Source organism: Rattus norvegicus, chromosome 19, assembly GCF_036323735.1.
Source record: "Rattus norvegicus strain BN/NHsdMcwi chromosome 19, GRCr8, whole genome shotgun sequence".
Lineage (NCBI taxonomy): Eukaryota > Metazoa > Chordata > Mammalia > Rodentia > Muridae > Rattus > Rattus norvegicus.
In genome coordinates, this window is record NC_086037.1 from 56,792,085 (window position 1) to 56,815,178 (window position 23,094).

A 23,094-nucleotide genomic window follows, 5' to 3' on the forward strand; every position below is an offset into this window, starting at 1 on the left:
CTCACCAAACACAGTTGTAATTTTCCAGCCCGTGTCTTCCATTTGCCATGTGGATTTCAATGAAAATCCCTCCTTTACCTGGGGTTGGCCTAGAGGACTTTTGCCGAAGACCTAACAAAAGCTCTCAACATCTTTAGGTAGGGTCTGGGCAGAGCATCTCGGTCACTCAGAATCCCGTGGAACCTTGTCCCCTCCCTATTGTTTCCCCGCCCAGGGCCCCTGCCTTTCAGAAGCCACGGGAAACTTCCTTTCAGAATATTTTAATTAGAAAGTTATAAAACATCATTGAGTTCTGTATACAGAATTTGCACAGAATAGTTTAATATAATGCAAAGTAGCTTGTATCTTTGGTCATCTTTCTGTAACTTGTTATCTTTTTTTCCATACAATATATTTCTTGTCACGCCGCCAAGCCCATTTCCTTATTTTATTCAGACAGGGTCTCAAGTATCCCAGGCTGGGCTCTAACTTAGGGATGATTCTACTCCTGCCTCCACCCCTGATGTGCTGGGGTTATCGGCTTGCACCACCGTGAAGGTGTGCTGGGGATGGAACCCAGGGCTCCAAGCATGCCAGGCAGGCGCTCTTCCAACAGAGCCACATCCCTAGCCCTCTCATAACCTTTGCGAAATTGAAATCAGAGACCGTTTTTCACGTAACTCTTCGGGCGTATAATCAGCCGTACGTGTTAGGTCAGAGAAACCAGTACTAGAGAGTTTCTCTCCTCAAATACTTCGAAAGAGCTTGGTTTTCAAAATTCTTATTTGCTCAGTCTGACAGAAGGGTGCCTCCAAGGTAAACTGAGGCACGAAGGGAGGAGCGTTTGTGGTTAGGCATGGAGGCAAGGGTGGTAGGGCGTGTCCTCCCAGGGCCAAAGGTGGAGTTCTTTAAGAGGGCACAATTGCTCAGCGCAGGACCGGGGCCAAATGAGAGATTTCTGTGTAAAGTAGAAGTCTTTGTAGACTTCTGCAGATCAGAGGGCTATCTGGCTGGGCTCCTTCTCACTGTTAATGGCCAGGCTGGATTAGAGGCTCTGCTTAGCCTCCTTCCTCACTCTCTGCTCCTCATGCCTTCCCCAAAGCCTCCCCTCTGGTAAGTACCCTGTTCCTTAATCGAGGGAACAGCCTCCGAATAAACCCTGAGGTTGTCAGGCAGTGGGAGCCAATGCCAACAGCCACCCTTCTGTCACCCACATCCTTTCAGAAAGGGGGAAGGCCAGCAAGGAGGAGGAGGAGTGGCTGGGCTGTTGGGTGAGGGCCAGGGAGAAAGAACCTGTTGTTAGAAGCCCAATGTCCTCCACTGATGCTGGGGGTAGGGGGACAGACTGAATGAAACAGCACTTCTGACTCCAGCCACCATCCCAGGGGCACAGACAGAGGCCAAGAAACAGGGCACAGAGCCAGCCATAGCAGGGCAGGAACAGAGGGCTGTTTAGCTGAGCCGATGACAGACCCCCATCTATTAGCCTGAGGGCTGAGGGCAGGTGTCTGGTCCTCCTGCCCTTAAGTCACCCGCCAGCACGCACATGTTTCTGAGACTCTTGTATTTGAGACGCCCTGCCCCCTTCCGTTCTCCAGTTGAAGGCTTCAGCTCTGGAAATCAAAGTTCTGAATGGGCACTGTGTAGATATCTAAGAGCAGAAAGTACTAGGGATTTGCATATTTCTTGTGAGAGACCGGAGGAGGCTAAAAATGTAGCTAGCTTATGATAGGAGGGAGGGGTGGACAGGGCATCCCAGTTCAAAAGAAGTAAACTCCTCCCTTGACCAGAGGTGGGGCTCTTTCAAAGATGTATGAACTCACCACAATTTTCTCCTGAAATTCAAGGCCAAAGCAGAGCAAAACCAGAAACAAAACATAACCCTCCTGTAACCCTGCGACCTTTCCACAAACTAGTGTTTGTAGGTTCCCCCCGTGCTTTGAAGACGTGGGGGTTGTGCCGGACAACACTGGAAAATCCATTCTTTGTCTCTGAGGTGAAACACGCACGCAGGCCTGAGAGTGTCCAGCGGGCTCTTTGCAGAAATGTTGTAAAACTGCCGGTCTCAGAAGACAGGAATGAGGTAGCCATGGTCCCTCAGTCTCCTGACAGAAGCTTCTCAGGATAAGTGCTCTTTCCTTATCTCTCCCTGGGGCACGGCTACAGGGATGGAGGTCACTACTTGGTTCTGAAACACGAAGATTTTGATTCTTTCAAACACCCAGAGGAAGATGAGCAGGATGCTGACATACTGGATCCAGGCAAACTTTATCATCTCCCAGAACCCTGGCTGATAAGTACAAATGCTAAGGAACAGCAGCCACGAGTAAGGAACAGCTACCCCAAAGCTCAGGTCAGATGGGAAACAGAATACTTCAAATACTCTCCAGAGATTATTAAGATATAAACATGGATAATTCTGACTCAGAAATGTTTAGAAAGAAAGAGGCACAGGAAATTGATTTTTCTTTGCTGTAGGAGCAGCAGTCATTTGTATGGGGCTAAAGAGCTGTGGCAATTTCCTATCTTGTGAGTCCCACATCTGTTCCTACTTGGGGTAACTAAACTAAGGAAGCTCTTCTTTCCTAGTGGAACCCGGCTAACAGAAAGGATATGAAATGACTTCCACGGGATAGCGGATGACAGCATCGATCACAAAAGGAGCTTCAGCGGCCCGGCCCACCAGCCAGATTGGGTTGGGGTCACTGAGGACAGTGGTAACTGCAAGGCAAACATTAGTCATTAATTCAAAGCGAAGGGCTATAAGTAGTCTTTGAGTACAGATCCCAAAGTCTTTTCTGTTTCTAAGATCTATTTGCATGCTTGTGTGTGTGTGTGTGTGTGTGTGCAGGTGTACCAATTCTCTCCCTCCACCATGTGAACCCCAAGGATAGAACTCAGGTCATCAGGCTTAATGGAAAATGCTCTTATCCACCCACTGAACCATCTCATTGACTCCTTTCTTCTCTCTCTGTCTCTCTGTCTCTGTCTCTGTCTCTGTTTCTCTCTCTCTCTCTCTCTCTCTCTCTCTCTCTCTCTCTCTCTCTCTTCTCATGTAGCTCACTGGTCTCCAACTTGCTATATTACCAAGGATGAGCTTGAATTTCTGATTACTCTCGTCTCCATCTCCTGAGGGCTGGGGCTATGTGTGTGTGTGTGTGTGTGTGTGCTACCAAGCTTTATGTGGCACTGGTGACTGAATCGGGGGAATTGTACCCGATCTATGCTAAGCAAGAGCTCGAGCTCTCAGCCCCGAAGAGTGAAAGTTGTATGAAACTATTTATATATGGACAAAGAGTGAATGAATTAAAGAGGAAAGAGTTGATCTTGGGGCCAGCAGTTGTCAGATTTAGTTTTAGGAATTGTATTGCTGCTATTGTACTGCATAAAATTAAAAAGAAATACTGGAATTAAAAGCCCTCCACTTGTGAAACGTTTGTGGCTGTCACCCATAATGTCGTGTTGCCAGAAACACTTTTGATGCCTTTAGGGAAAATGTTAGACCACAAACCAGCCTGGTGTGCTGACTCAAGCCTGGGGACACTCCTCTAGGGACGAACGCTACCTATAGTCAGTTCTGCCGGTGCCTCCCTTCTACCAGCCTACCATTGCGGACTGCCTGACACGCATCACCCATCGCTGTCTGGAAAGTGAGGACAGTAAACGGCCCTGACTTCTCTTACAGGTGTACTATGAGAGACAACTCACTCAAACCAATACACACTAATGAGAGCAAAGCAGCCAAGCCAGTGACAGGATAAATAAAGCGAGTGATTGCTGATATGCTGGGCTACGGGAGAGGTGGCTTGTGGGGAAGGGTGTGGACAGTGGACAGAGGACAAGTTCCGGCAAGCCCGGGCAGCCTGTGGACAGGGGTCCAGCAACTCACCATTCCTTTCCTGATAGGCAGCGACAATGTGAGTCAGGTCGTAGTCATGGGCAAAAGGACTGGTCCCATTGATCACCGATACCTGGGGCGAGGCAGGAGGACACACTGTGAGCACTTCGCTCTCCTTCCCACGCAGCAGCCCACCCAGCCTCAATCCTGAGGCCACCCTGGCCCAGAGACCACGCTCTTGTGCTTGTGACCCAGCCCTGGTTCAGAATTATTTCTGTAGAGTTCTATTTTTATTATTCATACTTGTGTGCGAATGTGAGTGTGTCAGAGGGTGGGGGTAACATGTACATGTGAGCACACGTGCCCATAGAGGCCGGAGGCATTGGGTCACCCTGGAGTCTGGAGTTAGAGTTACAGGTGGTTGTAAGTGACCTTATGTGGATGCCGGGAATAGAACATCTCACCAGCCCCGGTTCAGTAATCTTTTCTTTGGGGATGAATAAACTTTCTGTAATAATCATTTTTGAGTACACACACACACACACACACACACACACACAGAGAGAGAGAGAGAGAGAGAGAGAGAGAGAGAGAGAGAGAGAGAGAAAGAGAGAGAGAGAGAGAGAGAAGCTGCTTTGTGGGAATGAGAAAGCCCAGGAGGCTGCAGAGCTGGTGCAGAGCTGGGCGATGGTGAGATTCTGCCCATGTGTCCATGTTGGCTTTAATATAAAGACAGCAGTTTCCCTCCGATTCCTGTTGTAAGAAAATAGGTTATGCCAACCATGTGGCTGCCAGTGTGTCCCCTCCATCCCTGGTCCTGCTGGCGTGAGCCATGGCCATAGGGCTCTCAAACAAAGGAGCGCTGAGCCAGTCGGTGTCTCAGGAAGTCACAGCAGTTGAAAAACGTGACATTTATAAGCCACTTCTTCATTTCTGTTTGAGATGAGGTGTTGCTCATTTCACCGGGAAGTTTGAAAATCATGACATATAAGCAAGGCTCCTTCTTATTTCTGTTTGAGATGGGGTGTTGATGAGATGCCCAGGCTAGTCTTTACTTCCTGGCTTCAAGTCATCTTCCTACCTCGTTTCCCAAGCAGGGGCTGCCAGGGCCCGCACGACACCACACCCACCCGTAAACCTTTTCACTCTGGGCTGGCATATGTCACCTTTTCAATGAATGGTGACTGGTATTTTTAAAAAGATATTTACATAGGCATTTTATGAGATCATTTGGAAGATGTGACAGTCAATATTGACTGTCATATTGCTTGGCCTGAGCAACACTTGGGAGATTTAGTAGAGGACACTCTGGGCACAGGGCATTTCCAGAGAGGTTTAGGAAGTGAGGCTCAGAGCTGATATGGATAGTTTGACCCACTGACAGGTTCAAAATGTGAACAGACGTTGGGTGGTGTGTGCGTGCGTGTGCGTGTGCGTGTGCGTGTGTGTGTGTGTGTGTGTGTGTGTGTGTGTGTAGCTGTGGAAGGTGGGACCTGGTTGGAAGAATCGAGGCCTGGGAACTTGTCTTTCGGGGTTATATTATATCCTGCTCTGGCCCCAACCTGCTTCAATCTGCTTCCTGAAGGCCACAGTGTAAAGCTCTTTACTCCCCTCCTTCCCACCAGGACAGCCTAAAACCTTTGAAACTGTGAGCAAAACAGATCTCTCCTCCTTCAGGTCGTTCTGTCAGGCATTGGGTCGCAACAAGCAGTCACTGAACAGAAGGTGACCTGGTGATGGCGCACACCTTTAAGTGGATCCCTGCAAGTCTGAGGCCAGCCTGGTCTACAGGGTGAGTTCCAGGGCTACACCGAGAAACCCTGTCTTGAAGAAACAAAGCAAACAAACAACAACAAAAACTAACACAGAATACATTTGGAGTGTGTGTACCCGAATGCAATGGACAGTTAAGTTCTTCAGTAAGAATGTTTCCCCCTCTCTCAGAAGAGAGCCTTTCTATGCCTACAAAAAATTATTGTTTTCTGTGTGTGTGTGTGTGTGTGTGTGTGTGTGTGTTTTGTCTGCACATGTTTCTGCACACCATGTGTGCACAGTGCCTGAGGAGGTCAGAAGAGGGTGTTGGATCCACCGGAAGTGGAACTACAAGCAGATGTAAGCTGCCATCTTGGTGCTGGAAATCAGACTCAGGTTCTCTGGAAGAACAGCCAGTGCTCGCAACTATTGAGCCAGCTCTCCAACTCCCTTCCTACATTAAGAAAGAATTCACGATGTGGCTGGAGCGATGGTTTAGTGTTTTAGAGTACTGACTGCTCCTCTAGATGGCCTGGGCTTGGGTGCAGCACTGCACATCTATGGTGTACAACATCCGTTCAGGCAGAACACTCATACACATAAGAACTAAATGCTATTTCTAAGCTTAAATTTCTTGTCCTTCGAAGGCTGTGATAAGCCTACGCATGAAGGTGCTGGACCACAACGGGCATCCTTACGTTGTATCTGACGTCCAGGCCACGGTAGCTCAGTGGCTGCTTCTGTTGCAGCCTCAGGTCACCATTCACATGTAACTGTGACCCGGGAACAGCAAAGGAGGACTGGAGAAACGCCATGCTCTGCATCTCGAATGTTGACATCCTCTGAAATCATTAGGAAGAGAGATGCGTTGTCAGGCCTGGCATGCGTGTGCTAGCCCACTCAGGAACCTTTCTGCCCAGAACCCTCTGGCCTACTACTTTGAATATTCAATTTGTCTATTTGAATTCCCAATAACATTCCGTACAAGAGCCATCTGCAATGTGGCTCTCCCAGGGGAGGAGGAAGAGGAGAGGGCTCAGAGAAGGCAGACTCACGTGCAGTTGGTAGGAGAAGGTCAGGATAAGCTGCACACCGAGAACTTGCTCTGTGGACTGCAGGGGAAGTTCAAGTTTAAAGTATAGTACATCCATTTTCCCATCCTGGTTCCTGTCTTCTTCTCTGGTCTACAGAGGCCAAAGGAAGAGATTTACTTTGTTAGAGAATTGTCATAGTTAGGCAGGTGGCACACACAACTTTAATCCCAGTGCTTGGGAGGCAGAGACAGGCAGATCTGAGTTAGAGATCAGCCTGGTCAACAGGGCAAGTTCCAGGGCAGCCCAGGTACACAGTGAAACCCTGTCTTCAAAAGAAAAACAACAAACAAACAAAACACACACATAACACAAAACAAAAACAAACAGAATTGTTATTTACTTTAGTTGTGTGTGTGTGTGTGTAACTATGCGTATGCACGTGTGTGTGTCTGTGCAAGCCAGAAGACACTGTTGGATGCCCTCAGGCTTGAGGGAAGGTGATCATTTCGAGTTGCCTGATGAAGGTCTGAAACTTAACTGCCCTCTGCAAGGGCAGTATTGAGCCATGTCTCCAGCACCCAGAGAATTTCTTTTTCCTTCCCCTCCCTAACTGTCATCCTCTTGTTCTTTCTTTAGAGCACTAGGATTAGCCAGGGACTCCCCGTACTAGAGACTAGCACTGACCACTGTGCTCTATCGCTGAGCCACACGGTGGCTCACAACCACCTGTAATGGGGTCTGATGCCCTCTTCTGGCAGGCAGGTGTACATACAGATGGAGCACTCATACATAAAATAAATAAATCTTTAAAAAAAATGGAAAGAAACAAAATCTAACTCTAATCATCATGCAAATGCTATACAAATCCACCAAGCTCTATTTATACATTTCTCTAAGATTTATTTTTATTTTATGTGTATACATGTCTGCATGCATGTGTGCCTGTGCACTGAGTGCGCACCTGGTGCACACAGAGGCCAGAAGGGAGCTTCTGGAAGAGGCCCTGAAAGTGTTGTTACAGACGGTCGTGAGCCGTCATGTGGGTGCTGGGAACTACACTCAGGTCCTTTGTGAGAGCAGCTAGTGCTCCTAACCACTGGGCCGTATGTGTACCCCCTATTTGTACATCTTAAACCCCAAGTGCCCTTGCTTCAGATACTTAAGGTTGGACTATCTGTCTCATGACTCTGTGGAAGCTTCAAAGCTTGTGTGTCTTTCAGCATCCATCAATTTTAAAAAAAGGGACAATCAATAAGATACCAAGACCACAAATATTTAACAAAAATCAGAGGAGGGCATAAGAAAGTCAAAGCCCATAAATCATATGTGGACAGTTAAAAATAAGTCGCTAGCTGGTCCCTGCAGTCTCGGGTATGTCACAGTGACCTGACAGTGGCTAGCAGGAGGGACAGAACTGAAATGCAACCCCTCTGCCAGGCGTCCTTGACACACATCAAAACCTCCATGCTAAGCTCATCCCAGAAGCAGTCCACCTCAGCCCATTACTTTGCCCACCCATATATAAGACTCTGCAAACAAGAGGTTTTTATCTCAGATGAGCAAGGTTGGAGTGAAGGTAGGTGCCTTTAGAGCCTTTAAGTGATCTCTTTCCTTCAAGACAGCAGCATCCTTGTCTTAGGCTTGTTATCATCTACTGTCCTTCCGCCACTGGCTACTTCTCTCCTCGTCCTTGTCCATCTGCTCTCTGGGGGAGGAGGGGACTTCTTACCAGGGTGGCTGATAGAGTCCCAGAGCCACTTCTGTATTAGTCAGTATGAGTGAGATGGGAAGCGGCTGCCTGGCCTCCTGTGAGCTAGCTTCTGTTGCTCTAAGGAAGACTGCTGGCCACGCTGTTGCTATGAAGAGCTACCGTGACCACTGCTGTTCAGAGTTCAGTCCATTATCCTCATGGTGGGAAGCATGGCCATGTGCAATCAGACCTGGTGCTGGAGAGGGAGCTAAGGATTCTGTGTCCAGATTGGCAGGCAGCAGGAAGAGATGGGACTCTGTGTCTGGTTTAAGCTTCTGAGATCTCAGAGCTCACCCCACACAGCGACACACTTCCTCCACCTATGGGCCTGTGAGTACCATTTATATTCAGACCAACACAGCTACCGTCTGGACCTTTGGACTGGAGAGGAAGATAAAGACCGACTGTGATTCTCTGTTTACAAGGGAAGAGGGGCCAGGAGAGAACTGCTGAATGGCTCCAGGGATGTGACAGGGAGAGGACTTTATTTCACTTGGTCCTTACAATATGTGTCACGCCTTAGACAGATGAGAGAAATCTAGACACAGATTTTTAAATTTACTTATTCTTCTACGTTCTGAGTACACTGTCGCTTTGCTGTCTTCAGACACACCAGAGGAGGGCACTGGATCCCATTACAGATGGCTGTGAGCCATGTGAACCATGTGGTTGCTGGGAAACCTCTGGAAGAGCAGTCAGTGCTCTTGACCGCTGAGCCATCTCTCCAGCCCCAGGAAGCAGGATTTAAGATTGGATATTTTACTGTGTTCCATCCTTTTGGCTAATCAAGTGGAGATTAGATATTTTTAATTTAAATTTCCTTTTTTTTTAAAATATTTTTTCTTTCGGAGCTGGGGACCGAACCCAGGGCCTTGTGCTTGCTAGGCAAGTGCTCTACCACTGAGCTAAATCCCCAACCCCTTAAATTTCTTTGAGTACTAAACTGTCCAGAAAAAAGTTTTTTTAAAAGTTAAAAAAAAAAAATAAAGCAAGCAAACAGTAGCCAAATATTGTGGGGCATAGCAAAATCTCAACATTTAGAGGCTGAGGCAGAAGGATCATTACAAAATTGGGGCCAGCCTGGGCTACATAGAGTGCAAGGCCTTCCTAGACTACAGAGTGAAACTCGTCTCAAAAAATAAAGAATAGGGTCTGGAGAAATGGCTCAGTGGTTAAGAGCACTGCCTGCTCTTCCAGAGGTCCTGAGTTCAATTCCCAGCAACCACATGGTGGCTCACAACCATCTGTAATGAGATCTGGTGCCCTCTTCTGACCAGCAGGTATACATGCAGGCAAAATGCTGCATACATAGAAAAAATAAAGAAATAAAAATAAGAGCCGGACATGGAAAGAGGATACATAAGTATCAGGAGTTTAAGGTCATCCTCAGCTACATACCAAGTTTAAGACCAGCCTGGGCTATACTACACTGTCTAAAAAAAAACGAATGATGAGGGAATGTTATCTGAGAATTTCGGGAAGAAAAACAAGGTCAAAATTGTCTGACTGACTAAAGCAAGCTGTATTTTGGGGTGCATCTGTGACTGACCAGTCCAACTGCCTCTCCCTAAGTGGGATTTTGGAGAGCAACCCCTTTAGCCTCCTGAGGTCTCTTTTGTGTGAGAGATAAAGTGTTACAGAGGCAAGGGAACTGGTTGTTATACAGTGTCATAAAATATGTCTGGAGTAAGGTGGGGTAGCACACCCCTTTAATCCCAGCACTGGAGGCAGAGGCAGGCAAATCTCTGTGAGTTCCAGGACAGCTAGGGCTACACAGAAAAACCCTGTCTCGATCAGCCAACCAATCAATTAATCAAACAATGAAAGGGAAGCAAGGTAAGGATATATATGCAAATGAGGTCGCAGGTTTAGTGTGGGTTGAGAAACATGTTTTACACCAGGTCTAAGAACCAGGAACTTCCTTTAATTATACATAGAAACCGTAAGTTGCAAAGCCTTCACACAGGTCACACAGGAACTTATTCTTCAACCTCACACAGAAGCCCTAACCTGCACAGGGACCTGCGCTTAACTGTCTTAGCTGCAAACAGTAACCTTGACCTGAAAGGTGGGCACATCCTTCCTGCTTGGGTCTCACAGGAGGTGGAGCACTGTGTGCTGCTCTTCCAGAGGACAGAGTTTGGCTCTCAGTACTTCCTCTGGGAGCCTCACAACCACCTCAAACTCTAGGTCCAGGGAATCCCATTGCCCTCTGGTGCCCCCAGGAACTTACGTGCACACATATTCACATAGGTGTACATACATGTAGACATATATACACCACACACAAAAACCAAATATGAAATCAATAAAATAATAACAACAATATGGAACCAAATAATTATATATATACATATATATGAATATATATATGAATATTTGAGAAGAATTTGAGGTCAGCCTGGTACACACAGTGAGTTCCAGGCAATCTACATAGTAAGATTGTATCTAAAAAACAAACAAAAAACCCCCCATAAAACCAAAAATATTTCCATAAATCCTTAAATACATACATACATACATACATACATACATACATACATACATATATAAATAACCTCAAAGAAACATGCACCCCTCCCCCCCCAAACAAAACCAAACCAAAGACAGGGGCAGGAAACATCATTTTGTACAAAGGTAGCATTCTGCTGGGAAGAGTGACAGATAAATACATGACAGCACCAGGTAACTGTCAAGCAAGTGACACGAAGAAAACTGAAGCAGGCTAAAATGGAGAGGCTAAAAGGGAGACTTTCATGAGAAGTGTTTGGGATGATCTAACTTGCTGGCACCCTGACAGTATAAGCGGGGAATGGGTGGAGGGTGGCTAAACAAGGGTCTGTGTGGGTGACGGCAGGGCACCTGGACAGTGGGAAGGCTGAGGAGGAGGAAGAGGGCGGAGGCTCCCTGACCGTGGGTGAGTCAAAGCTAGCTTCCAATGACAGACTTCCTCCAGCAAGGCTTCAGCTTTAAATGTTCCACAACCTTTCCAAACAGCGCCACCAGCTGGCGACCAAATGTTCCCACACGAGCCTAAGGAGGACGTACCGTGTTCAAACCCTAACTGTGACTGTACTCTGATGATAGTAGGCACTGGGGCATGCGGGTCAGTGGGTCAGGGTTGGGTGGGGGGCTGGAGAGATGGCTCAGCTGTTAACAGCACTGGCTGCTCTTCCAGTGGACCTGAGCCCAATTTCCAGTGACCACATGGAGGCCATCCATGTCACTATAACTCCAGTCCCAGTGGCTTCTGAGTCCACTGCACACATACGGAGCACGGACAGACGGGCAGGCAAAACACTCACACACATAAACTAAATACGATGGGTTTTTTTTTTTTTTTTTTGTTTTGAAAAGGAGTCATTCAGAGAGCAAATACCTCAACACTAGTTCTAGCTCAGTTGCTAAAATCTAATTGGTACCTGGCTAAGAAAATGTGTAAATCACAACACTTCATTTTTATGAAATATGTGTGTATGTGTGTTTTGGAACTTAAAAATTACATTTATTTATTTATTTGTGTGTGTGCTTGCATGCGTGTGTGGCACATGAGTGGAGGTCAGAGGACATGGTACAGGAGACAGTCCCCTCCTGCCATGTTGATCCTGGGGATGAAGCACAGTTGTCAGGCTTGGTGGCAAGCACCTTTGCCTGTCCAGTCAGCTAATTAGCTTACTTTTTGTGATTTCTAAAAGCACTCATACACCTATAATAAATAAAACAAAAATATCTAAATTTTAAAAACTAACCAAACAAAAACAAAAAACAAAACAAAACCACAAACATTTCATGGAGGCCAGCCAGAAAAGGATGTTGGGATTCCTTGGAACTGGAGTTACAGATGGCTGTGAGTTGCCACATGTGGGTGCTGGAAACCAAAACCCAGAAGCAAGATGTGCTCTTTTTTTTTTTCCCCCGGAGCTGAGGACCGAACCCAGGGCCTTGTGCTTGCTAGGCAAGCGCTCTACCACTGAGCTAAATCCCCATCCCCACAAGATGTGCTCTTAACTGGCCCAGTTATCTTTTTATTTAGAGGTCTTGCTATGTAGCCAAGTTGGCCTTGAACTCCTGATCTTCCTGTCTCAGCCTCCCAGTGCTCAGGTTACAGGCAGGCAGGTGTGTAACAGTTTTTATATCCATGTATGGTCTCATATATTCCTGCCACACATTCCGGTATAAAAACCATCACAGCCTGTATATGGCGTGCTAAACTGAGGGCAAGAGGAGGTATGGACTCCAGTAGCTGAACTGGGTTCTGACCAATGATCATCAATTCTCCATCTGTAGACGCGCGTGTGAGAGTATGCGGAAGTGATCACTGACAGGGTGCTTGCTTAGTATGCCCAGCATATGTTGGCACTGGCTTCGATCCTCAGCCCCACATATGCGCATTCATGCACACAAATGTGCCTGCCTGCAACGGTGCCTGTGAACGCTAATTTCAAAGTTTTCTGGTTGTTGCAGGATAATCATTTACAGGAGAGATCAATACTAATGTTGGCTAGAAGATGTACCTTAGTCCACTGACATCGATCTGGTGCAACTGAGAGAAGAGACTAAAATACTTATTTTAATGTAGGAAATATTAGAAGCACAGGAAGGAGAGGACTGAACGGGCAAAGGGGGACGATGCCTGCATCTGACATTGAGAAAGAGGGTGCAGGCAGCTGGGAAGAGAACCTCAGGACATAGCTGGTGTGGACACCTCAGTGGAGGGTCTCTTCGAACACCAGGGCCAGCAGAGTGTCCACATGAGGCAAGCAAGAAAGTGACGTGACCAATGACGGTTCAAACTTCTAGAGTCTGACATGGGCAGTTTATTTTAGCCATTTTAAGCACAGCACAATTTATTAAAAAGATTCCTGGTGATAATTAACTCAATCCTGTGTGTGAACAAAGCTTAGGACATGCTATATTGAAACTCTTTTTTTTTAGATTTATATTTATTTATATATGAGTACAATGTAGCTGTCTTCAGACATACAAGAGGGCATCAGATACCATTACAGATGGCTGTGAGCCACCCTATGGTTGCTGGGATTTGAACTCAGGACCTCTGGGAGAGCAGTCAGTGCTCTTAACCACTGAGCCTGAAAGTCTTTACAAGGTACAAATGGTCTCTTTCATAAAGATATGTAGGGCCTGTTGACAGTGCCTAAGGGGCTGGGGAGGTAGCGACTGGGAATTCAGGTGTAACCCGGTCCTACAGATAGCAGAGATCACCAGGCTACTAAACACACCCAGCTTTCCCAGTGGGAACCAGCCAGGTATCTGCTCCGTGGAAGAGACAACACCCCAGCGCTTCTCTCTGAGTGTTCTGTCCCTGTGCCCTCCACTCCTCAGAGCTTGGAGGAAGGTCATGTAGAGGGGACCTGGAAGGCTGAAGGAAAATACCTGACTTGATTGTTTGGTTGCTGTCCTTATCAGGACCCCACCAGTAGGGGGTCTTCACTCTGGCAGGGAACAACCAGTCCTCAGGCGAGGCTTCTTGTTAGCCGCAGGGAACAGGGACCAGAGGGCAAGGTGGGGTTGGAGCTGACCGTGACTGATAGCCAGCAGGAGCTGCTGTTAATTTCTGTGTGAGTGAGGCTCGAACCTGGGGCCTTGCGTATGCTAGGCTGGGGCTATATGCCACTCAATGACATTCCAGGCCAGGCTGGCTGCTGACCTAAGGAGTTCTACTGGTCCCGGGCCGTCATGACTTATAACCATTTCCCAGGGCATCTGCAGCCTCTTGTGGCTTGTTGGGGCTTTGTTTGGTTCCTGTTTTATCCCTTGAGTTTTTTTTTTTTTTTCTGTAATTTTCAATGTGAATGATCAAGTTTAAACCACTGTCCATCTCGCCTACTCTCGTCATTACTGGGTATTATCTTTCTGTTTTTTATTTAGTTGTTAGAATGATAGCTCCATGGTTAATAGCACTAGGCGCTCTTACACACACTCTGGTTCAGCTCCTAGAACCCAGTGGGTAGCTCACAGGTGAACCCAGTGGGTAGCTCACAGGTAACCCCATCTCCAGGAGATCGGATGTCCTCTTCTCCTGAGTGCTGCCTCTGCCTCCTAGGTGCTGGGGTTTACAAACCTTTGTCAACAAGCCCTTTGCTGCTGTTGTCGGACAGTGCTTTGCTACAAAGTCTTGGGTGGCCTAGAACTGGAGTTCCTCACCTTCTGGCCATGTAACCACCACATCCTGCCACCCTGGCTCTTTGGATGTCTGCACACAGATGGGTACTGAGAACTAAAGCAGGCAGCCTCCTGGCCACCAGTGACTGTCAGGTGCTAAGGACAGCAAGACACACCCCAAGTGAGAGATGGGAAAGAATGGGTGCTTACACACACGGCCTCTCCGCTCGGACTGTTCTGACATCCATCTTTAATCTCTAGCCCTGTATCCTTAACTGAGCCATGTCACCCAGAAGGCCACTTACAAATAACAAAAACTAGACTTTAAAATATATGGGAATCTTGCAGACACCGTTACAGGTGAGCTGGCCAGAGCAGAAGCGAGGATGTCTGTGACTTTGAAGCATTTTCCAAAATTAGTAACTTCAAAGCCACCTCCCAATGTTGGTCAAATCTTGGCCTAAAATCCATGGCGTCCTTGACTCCTAGGACATTTCCCAGACATGGTGGAGCCAGCCTGGCTCTATGCGTTCAGAGCTAAAATTCAAGTATTTCACGGATTAAGCATGGAAAATAAAATACGTATTTTTTTGGGTTGTGTCTGTGATGTATTGATAGCTAGGCTTCCTCGCTGAGCTTGTGACCTTCCTGTCTCAGCCCCGTGAGTTGCAGAGGGTACAACCGTGCAGCACTGTGCCCCAGTGGACACTGTTCGTGTGAAGGCCAGGACAAATGACCCCGTCTGTGAGTCTATGTCTTCATATGTAAAATGGTGGACGATGTTCTCCCAATTCACCTCACAGGGTTACTATGAGAATAAATGAAAATATTTACTGTTCACAGGCCAAATACTGTGGAAAGGACTTTAAATATCTACCTGACAGTAAAGTACTTATTGTGTGTTCAAGGAGATAGAGGAACACAGATAAGACATGGTAAGTCAACAGGGATTTTTACTACGGTTGCTTGTGTCACACACTAGGCTACTGCCTGTCTGCTTTTATGAGCATTGGAGATGCAATTCACATACCATAAAACCTACTGTTGGAAAAGCGAAGAACGGGGGGCCAGAGAGTCTGCTTAGCTGCTGGAGTATTTGCCAAGCAGGCAGGAAGCCCTGGGCTCCATCCTCAGCACCGAATAAACTGAGTGTGCTGGTGAATGCTTTGAATCCCAGCACACAGGAGGCAGAGGCAGTCTGGGCTATATAAGACTGCCTAAAAATAATAATGACGATGATGATAATACTACTAAAATATATACCATGTGAACGTGTCCAGCTAGGCACAGTGGTGCATGCCTGCAATGCCAGCCATTAATTAGTGAGGCGGGGACAGGAGGACCACAAGTTCAATAAACCAAGATATCAACACAGAGACCAAGAATGTATGAAGATGGGCTGGAGGGATGGCTCAGTGGTTAAGAGCACTGTCTGCTCTTCCAGAGGTCCTGAGTTCAATTCCCAGCAATTGCATGGTGGCTCACAACCATCTGTAATGAGATCTGATGCCCTCTTTTGGTGTGTCTGAAGAGAGCAATGGTGTACTGACCTACATAAAATAAATAAATTAAAAAAAAAAAAGAATGTATGAACACACACACACACACACACACACACACACACACACACACACACACGAGCACAATAAGGATTGAACCCAGAGGCTTGCACATCCTAGACAGCATTCTACCCTGAACAACATCCCTAGTGAGGGCCCTGTTTTCTGAACTGTGCGCAATTACCAAGGTTGCAGCTCAGAGGTTGACCGACTGCCTAGCACATTTAAGGCCTTGGGGTAGAGCCCCACCATGGGAAACAAAACAGAATGAAATGGAACGCAGCAGCACATCCTCCAGGATTGAAGAGAATTAGTTTTTGGCTTCTGAAATTTGAAAGTGGAACCGCCAGAAGCAGAGGAAGACGATGCAGGGCTCTCTCAAGGGGGTGGCTTCTGGTTCTAGAGATAAGAAGCTCACTGCCGCCGGCTAAGCCACCAAGCAGTGGCAGCGAATGAGTAAGAAGGAAAGGAGGGGGAGCAGAGCCTGGTGTTTACTCTTGCTTTGGTGAATACCTCAGCTTTCCCTCAGACTTAAATGTCCAGAAGTGTCCCAGGGAAACAATGGCAACATAAAAGGGAGAGATATAAAGAGAAAACCGTCCGCCGAGAATCCCAGACATAAACACAGGATGTTTGCCAGGCGTGGTGGCACTTGCCAGCCACCCCAATGCTTGGGAGATGGCAGTGAGAGGATGGACAGCTTGAAACCAGCCTAGGTTTGCACAGTGAGTTGGAATTTGGTCTGGACTACGTAGAGAGACCCTGTTTCAAAAACAAACAGCAACCAGCCAGTCAACAACAACAACAACAACAACAAACAAACAAGAAACCCCACACACTGTCTTAAAGTAAAACCAGAACTAGGGGCTGGAGAGATGGCTCAGTGGTTAGAGCACTGGCTACTCTTCCAGAGGTCCTGAGTTCAATTCCCAGCAACCACATGGTGGCTCACAACCATCTGTAATGGGATCCGATGCCCTCTTCTGGTGTGTCTAAAGACAGCTACAGTGTACTTATATTAATAAATAAATAAATCCTAAAGAAAAAAACAAACAAACCAAAAACCAGAACTAATTTTGTTTTAAATTTAAAAAAAAGTGTCAAGGCCTCACAGATAGCATGCAAGTGTTCTCCTGTGAGCTACTGTCAGCCTAAAAACCTTTGTTTTCACCTTTAGAAAGAAAACACATTAAGTGTGGACCTTAAGAAGCCCAGCTGTGGGGCTGGAGAGATGGCTCAGCAGTTAAGAGCACCCGACTGCTCTTCTAGAGGTCCTGAGTTCAATTCCCAGCAATCGCATGGTGGCTAACAACCATCTATAATGGGATCTGATGCCCTCTTCTGGTGTGTCTCAGCTACAGTGTACTCATATAAATAAAAAACTAATTAAAAAATTAAAAAAAAAAAGTAAGTCCAGTGGGTGCAGAGGGAAGGGCAGGCCCACCTCTACTCTGGCCTCTCTCTCTCTCTCTCTCTCTCTCTCTCTCTCTCTCTCTCTCTCTCACATAATCACTCCTCTTTATAGGCATTAGAACAGACCTGTGGGTCTCGATCAAGCTCTTAGGGGGTTTGAAGGACCCTTTCACAGGGGTTGCATATCAGATATCCTGCATATCAGATATTTACATTATAATTCATAACAGCAGCAAAATTAGTTATAAAATAGCAATGAAATAATTTCATAGTTGAGGGGGAGGTCACAACAACCTGAGGAACTGTGTTAAAGGGTCGAAGCACTAGGAAGGCTGAGAACCATTGCATTAGAGGCCTGAGAATACAAATGGGGCCAGGTAGTTAATAAGAGGAGGCAGGAGGATCACCAGTTCATGGCCAACCTGGCCCATATCTGGACTACATTGCAAAGCCCTGTCTTAGGGATAAATAAAAAGCGGAGTTGGATCGCTGGCTTAGCAGTTGGGAGCACTGGCTGCTCCTCTAGAGGATCCTGGTTTAATTCCCAGGACCCAAATAGCAGCTTACAACTGTCTATAACTCCAGTTCCAGGGGATTCATGGCACTAGGCATGCACATGGTGCACATATATGTGTATGCAGGCAAAGTACCCATACACAGAAAATAAGATAAAATAAGGTAAAATAAAAGGCATCAAGGCAAGTAAATAAATAGTAAAAGCAGGGGCTGGAGAGATGGCTTAGTAGTTAAGAGCACTGACTGCTCTTCCAGAGGTCCTGAATTCAATTCCCAGCAACCATATGGTGGCTCACAACCATCTGTAATGAGATGTGATGCCCTCTTCTGATGTGTCTGAAGACAGCGACAGTGTACTTATGTATAATAAATAAAGAAATCTTAAAAAAAAAAGTAAAAGCAGGCACGGTGGCCCACAATCTCAGTGCTGTTCAGGCACAGGCTGAAAGACCAGAAATACTAAGTCATTAAGGTCAACCTAGGCTACATATCCAGTTTCAAGCCATCCTGGACCACATGCCTTGCATTCTCAAAAAACTAAGGGGTATGTGTTGGTGGTGTGGGGGAAGAGCCTTAATCATTTGAAGATTTAAAGAGTTCAGTGATGCTACAAAAAAAAAAAAAAAAAAAACAAAAAAAAAACAAAAAAAAAACAAAAAACAAAAAAACAAAACAAAACAAAAAAAAACAATTAACATCCAAAGCAAACACTTATGCCCCAGTTACCTAATGACTGTGTTAGAACTGCTCCCCAGGCTGGGTGATGGTGGCACATGCCTTTAATCCCAGCACCGGGGAGACTGAGGCAGGGGCATTGCTGAGTTCGCGGCCAACCTGGTCTACAGAGCAAGTTCCTGGACAACCACGGATACAAAGAGAAACCCTGTTCGGAAAAACGAAAACAAAGAAGCACTCTCCCGATGTTTTTAATAAGATTTGCTGCGAGTCTACTTCTGTTTCCCGATGTTTTTAATAAGATTTGCTGAGAGTCTACTTCTGTTTCTGAGTATTCTCTACCGACATTCCACAGGGGAAGGCCGGAGCCTTCGTTTTCCTCCCCTTCCCACCAGACCCCATGGCATCTCCCCGCTCCCCTGATCCCTTCAGTTTCCCTAGATGCACATTTTGCTTAGTCAGCATTCTGTCTAAGACGATGACTATGCAAGTCCTGTTCGCAACCCTGACTGCATCTCCTTCCTTGCTTCTTCGCGAGGTTTATTTCCCTGCAGGAAATAATTGTTTTCTTTGCTTGCTTTGTTTTCTCTATGTGCATGAAATTTCAACAAAAAGCTTCCGCTGGCATTCAGAGGTGTATGACATAAGTCTGGGCATGTGGTACTCGTCTGTTGTCCCAGCTTCTTAGGGGGCTGAACGGGACTTACTGCTTCAGCCAAAGCCAGCTTGGGCAGGCAACAAGCAAGGCAATAAGCCATCTCAAAAAGAATAAAAAAGCCGGGGTTGGGGATTTAGCTCAGTGGTAGAGCGCTTGCCTAGCATGTGCAAGGCCCTGAGTTCGGTCCCCAGCTCCGAAAAAAAGAAAAAACAAACAAAAAAAAAAAAAAGAAAAAAACAAACAAAAGAATAAAAAAGCCGTAAGATTTAGTTAAAAGCTTTAATTCATACAATAATTTTAATAATAAAAATAATTGGGGCAAAATTTTAAAAAAACACATCAAGGAGTAAGGGTGGGTAATGAGATAACTCAGCAGGTAAAGACCCTTGCAGCCAACCCTGGGAATCTGAGCTGGATCCCTGGGAGAGTGACAGGAGGGAACCGACCCCTTCCATGTTGTGCCTCTGACTTCAGGAGCCAGGGCTCCGGCTTTTGACACAGAATAGCCTTGAGCTTGCTGTGTACGTAGGGGAGGGGCAATTTAAATTCATCACTCTGCTCATGTCATTGAATAAGCTACAGATCTTAAAACTAACAAACTCGGTTGGTTAACAAGTACTGATACATATACCAACCACAGTGAGCCTTCACTTTTCTGTCAACAGGTTTGTGATAAGGAAAAAAATAATTATACATATATATATATATATATATATATATATATATATATATATATATGAGAACCAAGTAATCTGAATTAGATTTTGCATATTGCTATCTTATTTACCTGTTGTGGGGAGAAAGTCTGACACCCCTGCCACGCACCCGCCCCTTCAGCTACAGGAGTTTGCCTTCTAGGCTAATAATCAGACCTGTCCGAATGGATCCACATTTGAATGTAGGAAAGCCAGATGTCCCATACGACTAAAGGAAATGTAAGGAAGCATTTGATTTATGCGAAAGCAAACACTAAACTGCAGACAGTAAAATGTTCCAGTTTCATAGGAGACAGCTGCAGTGTGGAACCCAGTTAGGAGCCTAACCCAGACAGGCGTGGCTTGGCCAGAGCCGGAGTCGAGAATTCAACCAATCAGCGCTTTCCCTACCCTACGTCCAGTCTGCATAAAAAATGCGGGCACTTTCTGTCTTTACAGCCTGGTGATGTTCAAATTCAGCGACATCCTGGCGTCTACAGAACCCGGCCTTCAAGCCCTTAAAAGGGTTTTCACAGCCACTTTTTCATTCAGAAGTGACCAGCACCAGAGACAGGCAGTGCTCTGGCTTCTGGACTCAAATCCACCAAACATACCGCCTGCATGGTTGATTGTCTGGGGACACCTCAAGAAGCTGAGTAAAACTATCTAAAAAGTTAAGCATGCGCGGGCCAAAGAGACTTTGTTTCCAACCCCGGTGGATCCTTGAGATCCAAGCTGTGGGACTGAGCATTGGCTCAGTGGTAAAGTGCTCGCATGCAAGCAAAAAGCCCTGGGTTTGATTCCCAGCACCCCACAACCCCCAGCACGGCGTTGCATAGCAGAAATTCCTGGCCCTGGGAAGGTGGAGGCCGGAGGATCAGTTGTTGAAGAACGACTTCGGCTATATAGTTTAAGGCCAGCCTGGGATACATGAGACTGCCCCCACAGCCCGTCAAATGACCCAACTGGGATCTCACCCCATGCTTTCCCCCCAGGGTCCGGGCGGGAACCACGCACCGACACGAGCGGAACGCGCAGGTGAACCCCCTGCAGCCGGTTGAAAGTGGGGTACGTGCTCCAGGCGAGGAAGGCTCCCGGCTCGGGCCCCAGTAGAGCCACCAGCAGCACTTGGTGCTGGAAGCGCACGTTCGGCTGCTCCTCGTAGTTGCTGCGCTTCAGCCAAAACCCTGCGGGAGACAAGGCGTGTTGGGGGAGCCGGGTCAGGATAGCCGGCCTGGGCCCGCGGGCCGCGCCGAACCGAGTGGCCCTCCAGACCCAGGCAGGCTTACCGTGGCTCCGGAAGGCCACCAGCAACGGGGGGATGTAGGTGAGCGCGGTGGCCAGCAGCAGGAAGAGAGCGGCCTTGGAGCAGAGCCCCGCGCGGTAGGCGCGCTCGATCGGGTGAGAGAAGAGATGGTACAGCGCCATGAGCCCAGGGCCGCAGCGCGGAGTCTCCACGGCAACCGACGGCGGGCAGAGGAACCAATAGCAGGCACGCAGGCCTTTAGTAAGGGGTGGAGCTAGCGGGAGGAGGTTTCTGTGTTAGTTAGTACATGCATTTTGATTCGGTTCCCGTGGGTCCCTTCAAGAAAGCAACAGAAACAACATTTCCACTCACCAAAGTCTGTGTCAGTTGTACAAAATCAGATGTGCATAGATGTTGACATCTCCCCATAGGTCATCTATTAACTCACAACATAGGATGGTTGATATAGCTTAGTTGGTAAAAGGCTAGCTAGCTTACCATGCAGGAAGCCCTGAGTTCATACCCAGCACTTCATTAAACCCGGCATGGTGACCCGCATCTGTAATACTAGCAACTCTTGAGATGGAGGTAGGAGGACCGGAAGTCCAAAGTCATCTTTAGCGACACTGAGTTAGAGACCAGCCGGAGATATGCGGGACTGTATCTCAATGGAAAAACTCCAGTATGGTTCATACTGAAGTCCGGCCACTCTTTTTTTTTTTCTTTCTTTTTTTTTTGGAGCTGGGGACCGAACCCAGGGCCTTGCGCTTGCTAGGCAAGCGCTCTACCGCTGAGCTAAATCCCCAACCCCCCCAACGCCCCCCCCCACTCTTATAAAAGGGCCACAGTCCTAGAACCAGGTACTTTTGCCTTCAAAGTTAGTGCTTTCACTTTGCCCCGTAGCAGAAAAGATAGAAAACGAGAAACAAATCCCTTGGTTCTTCAAAGGTTTGAGGGTAATTTACTACACGGCTCCTTCTGGTGTACTTAGGTATAAACGCTGATATTGTCTTCCTCAAAGTTAGCATTAGCGAATCACTTAGGTAACTACTAACAGGAATATCTTAACGTGAAAGACAGATTTTATCTGTTTTGAAGTAGGGTCTTACCATGGAGACTGTGCTGGCCGTTGATTCTTTCTCCAGGTCCTCAGCAAGAACAGTCAGAGCTCTTAACCCCTGGGTCTTCTCTCCGGCGCCCACCAATTATATCTCTTAATTCTGGAAAGGCCGTCCTCTGACCTGTACAGGCCTGTCATGGTGCTTATCTGAATATTACATAAATACTAAATAAATGTTATAACATGTAAGTAAGCTGGAGAGAATGGCCCGTTTTCCAGAGGATCTAGGTTTGACTTTCAGCACCCACATGGTGACTCATAGCCAATTGTAACTCCAGTCACAAGGGATCCAACAACTTCTGTGGGCACTGCATACATATGGTACACATGGTATATAGACATACACGCAGGCAAAACACCCATACACATAAAGTTAAAATAAAGGAGTTGACACACAGCTTTTTGCTTTTTTAAAAAAATATTTATTTATTACATATAAGTATACTGTAGCTGTCTTCAGACACACCAGAAGAGGGCATAAGATCCCATTACAGATGGTTGTGAGCCACCATGTGGTTGCTGGGAATTGAACTCAGGACCTCTGGAAGAGCAGTTGGTACTCTTAACCACTGAGCCATATCTCCAGCCCCCAGAACACAGCTTTGATCCCAGTCTTCAGAAGACAGAGGCAGTCAGACCTCCAAGTTCTAGGCCAGCCTGGTGTATAAAGTGATTTCCAGGACAACCAAGGCTACAAAGAAAAACCTTGTCTCAAAAAACTAGTAATAATAATAAC

At 46.8% G+C, this 23,094-nt stretch overlaps 1 protein-coding gene across 1 annotated transcript; it reads right to left on the reverse strand.

The window, feature by feature from the left end:
* Positions 1 to 244: 244 nt before the first annotated feature.
* On the reverse strand, positions 245 to 21,431 carry Tmem231 (transmembrane protein 231). Its single transcript, NM_001271031.1, has 7 exons — positions 21,282 to 21,431; positions 21,010 to 21,179; positions 6,625 to 6,753; positions 6,268 to 6,411; positions 3,869 to 3,950; positions 2,595 to 2,700; positions 245 to 2,276 (listed from the first exon to the last, which is right to left on the reverse strand). Exons 1-7 carry the CDS (start codon positions 21,418 to 21,420, stop codon positions 2,099 to 2,101), a joined length of 948 nt encoding a protein of 315 aa, NP_001257960.1. The 5' UTR covers positions 21,421 to 21,431; the 3' UTR covers positions 245 to 2,098.
* Positions 21,432 to 23,094: the final 1,663 nt, after the last annotated feature.

What these genes read in the sequence shown, in the direction of transcription:
- Tmem231 (NM_001271031.1), bottom strand. Translation starts at nt 21,420, where the DNA reads ATGGCGCTGTACCATCTCTTCTCTCACCCGATCGAGCGCGCCTACCGC. An exon ending in CCTTCTCCTACCAACTGCAC is followed by an intron (nt 6,412 to 6,624) that starts GTGAGTCTGCCT and finishes TAATGATTTCAG; the next exon opens with AGGATGTCAACATTCGAGAT. An exon ending in GCCTGGACGTCAGATACAAC is followed by an intron (nt 3,951 to 6,267) that starts GTAAGGATGCCC and finishes GCCTCGCCCCAG; the next exon opens with GTATCGGTGATCAATGGGAC.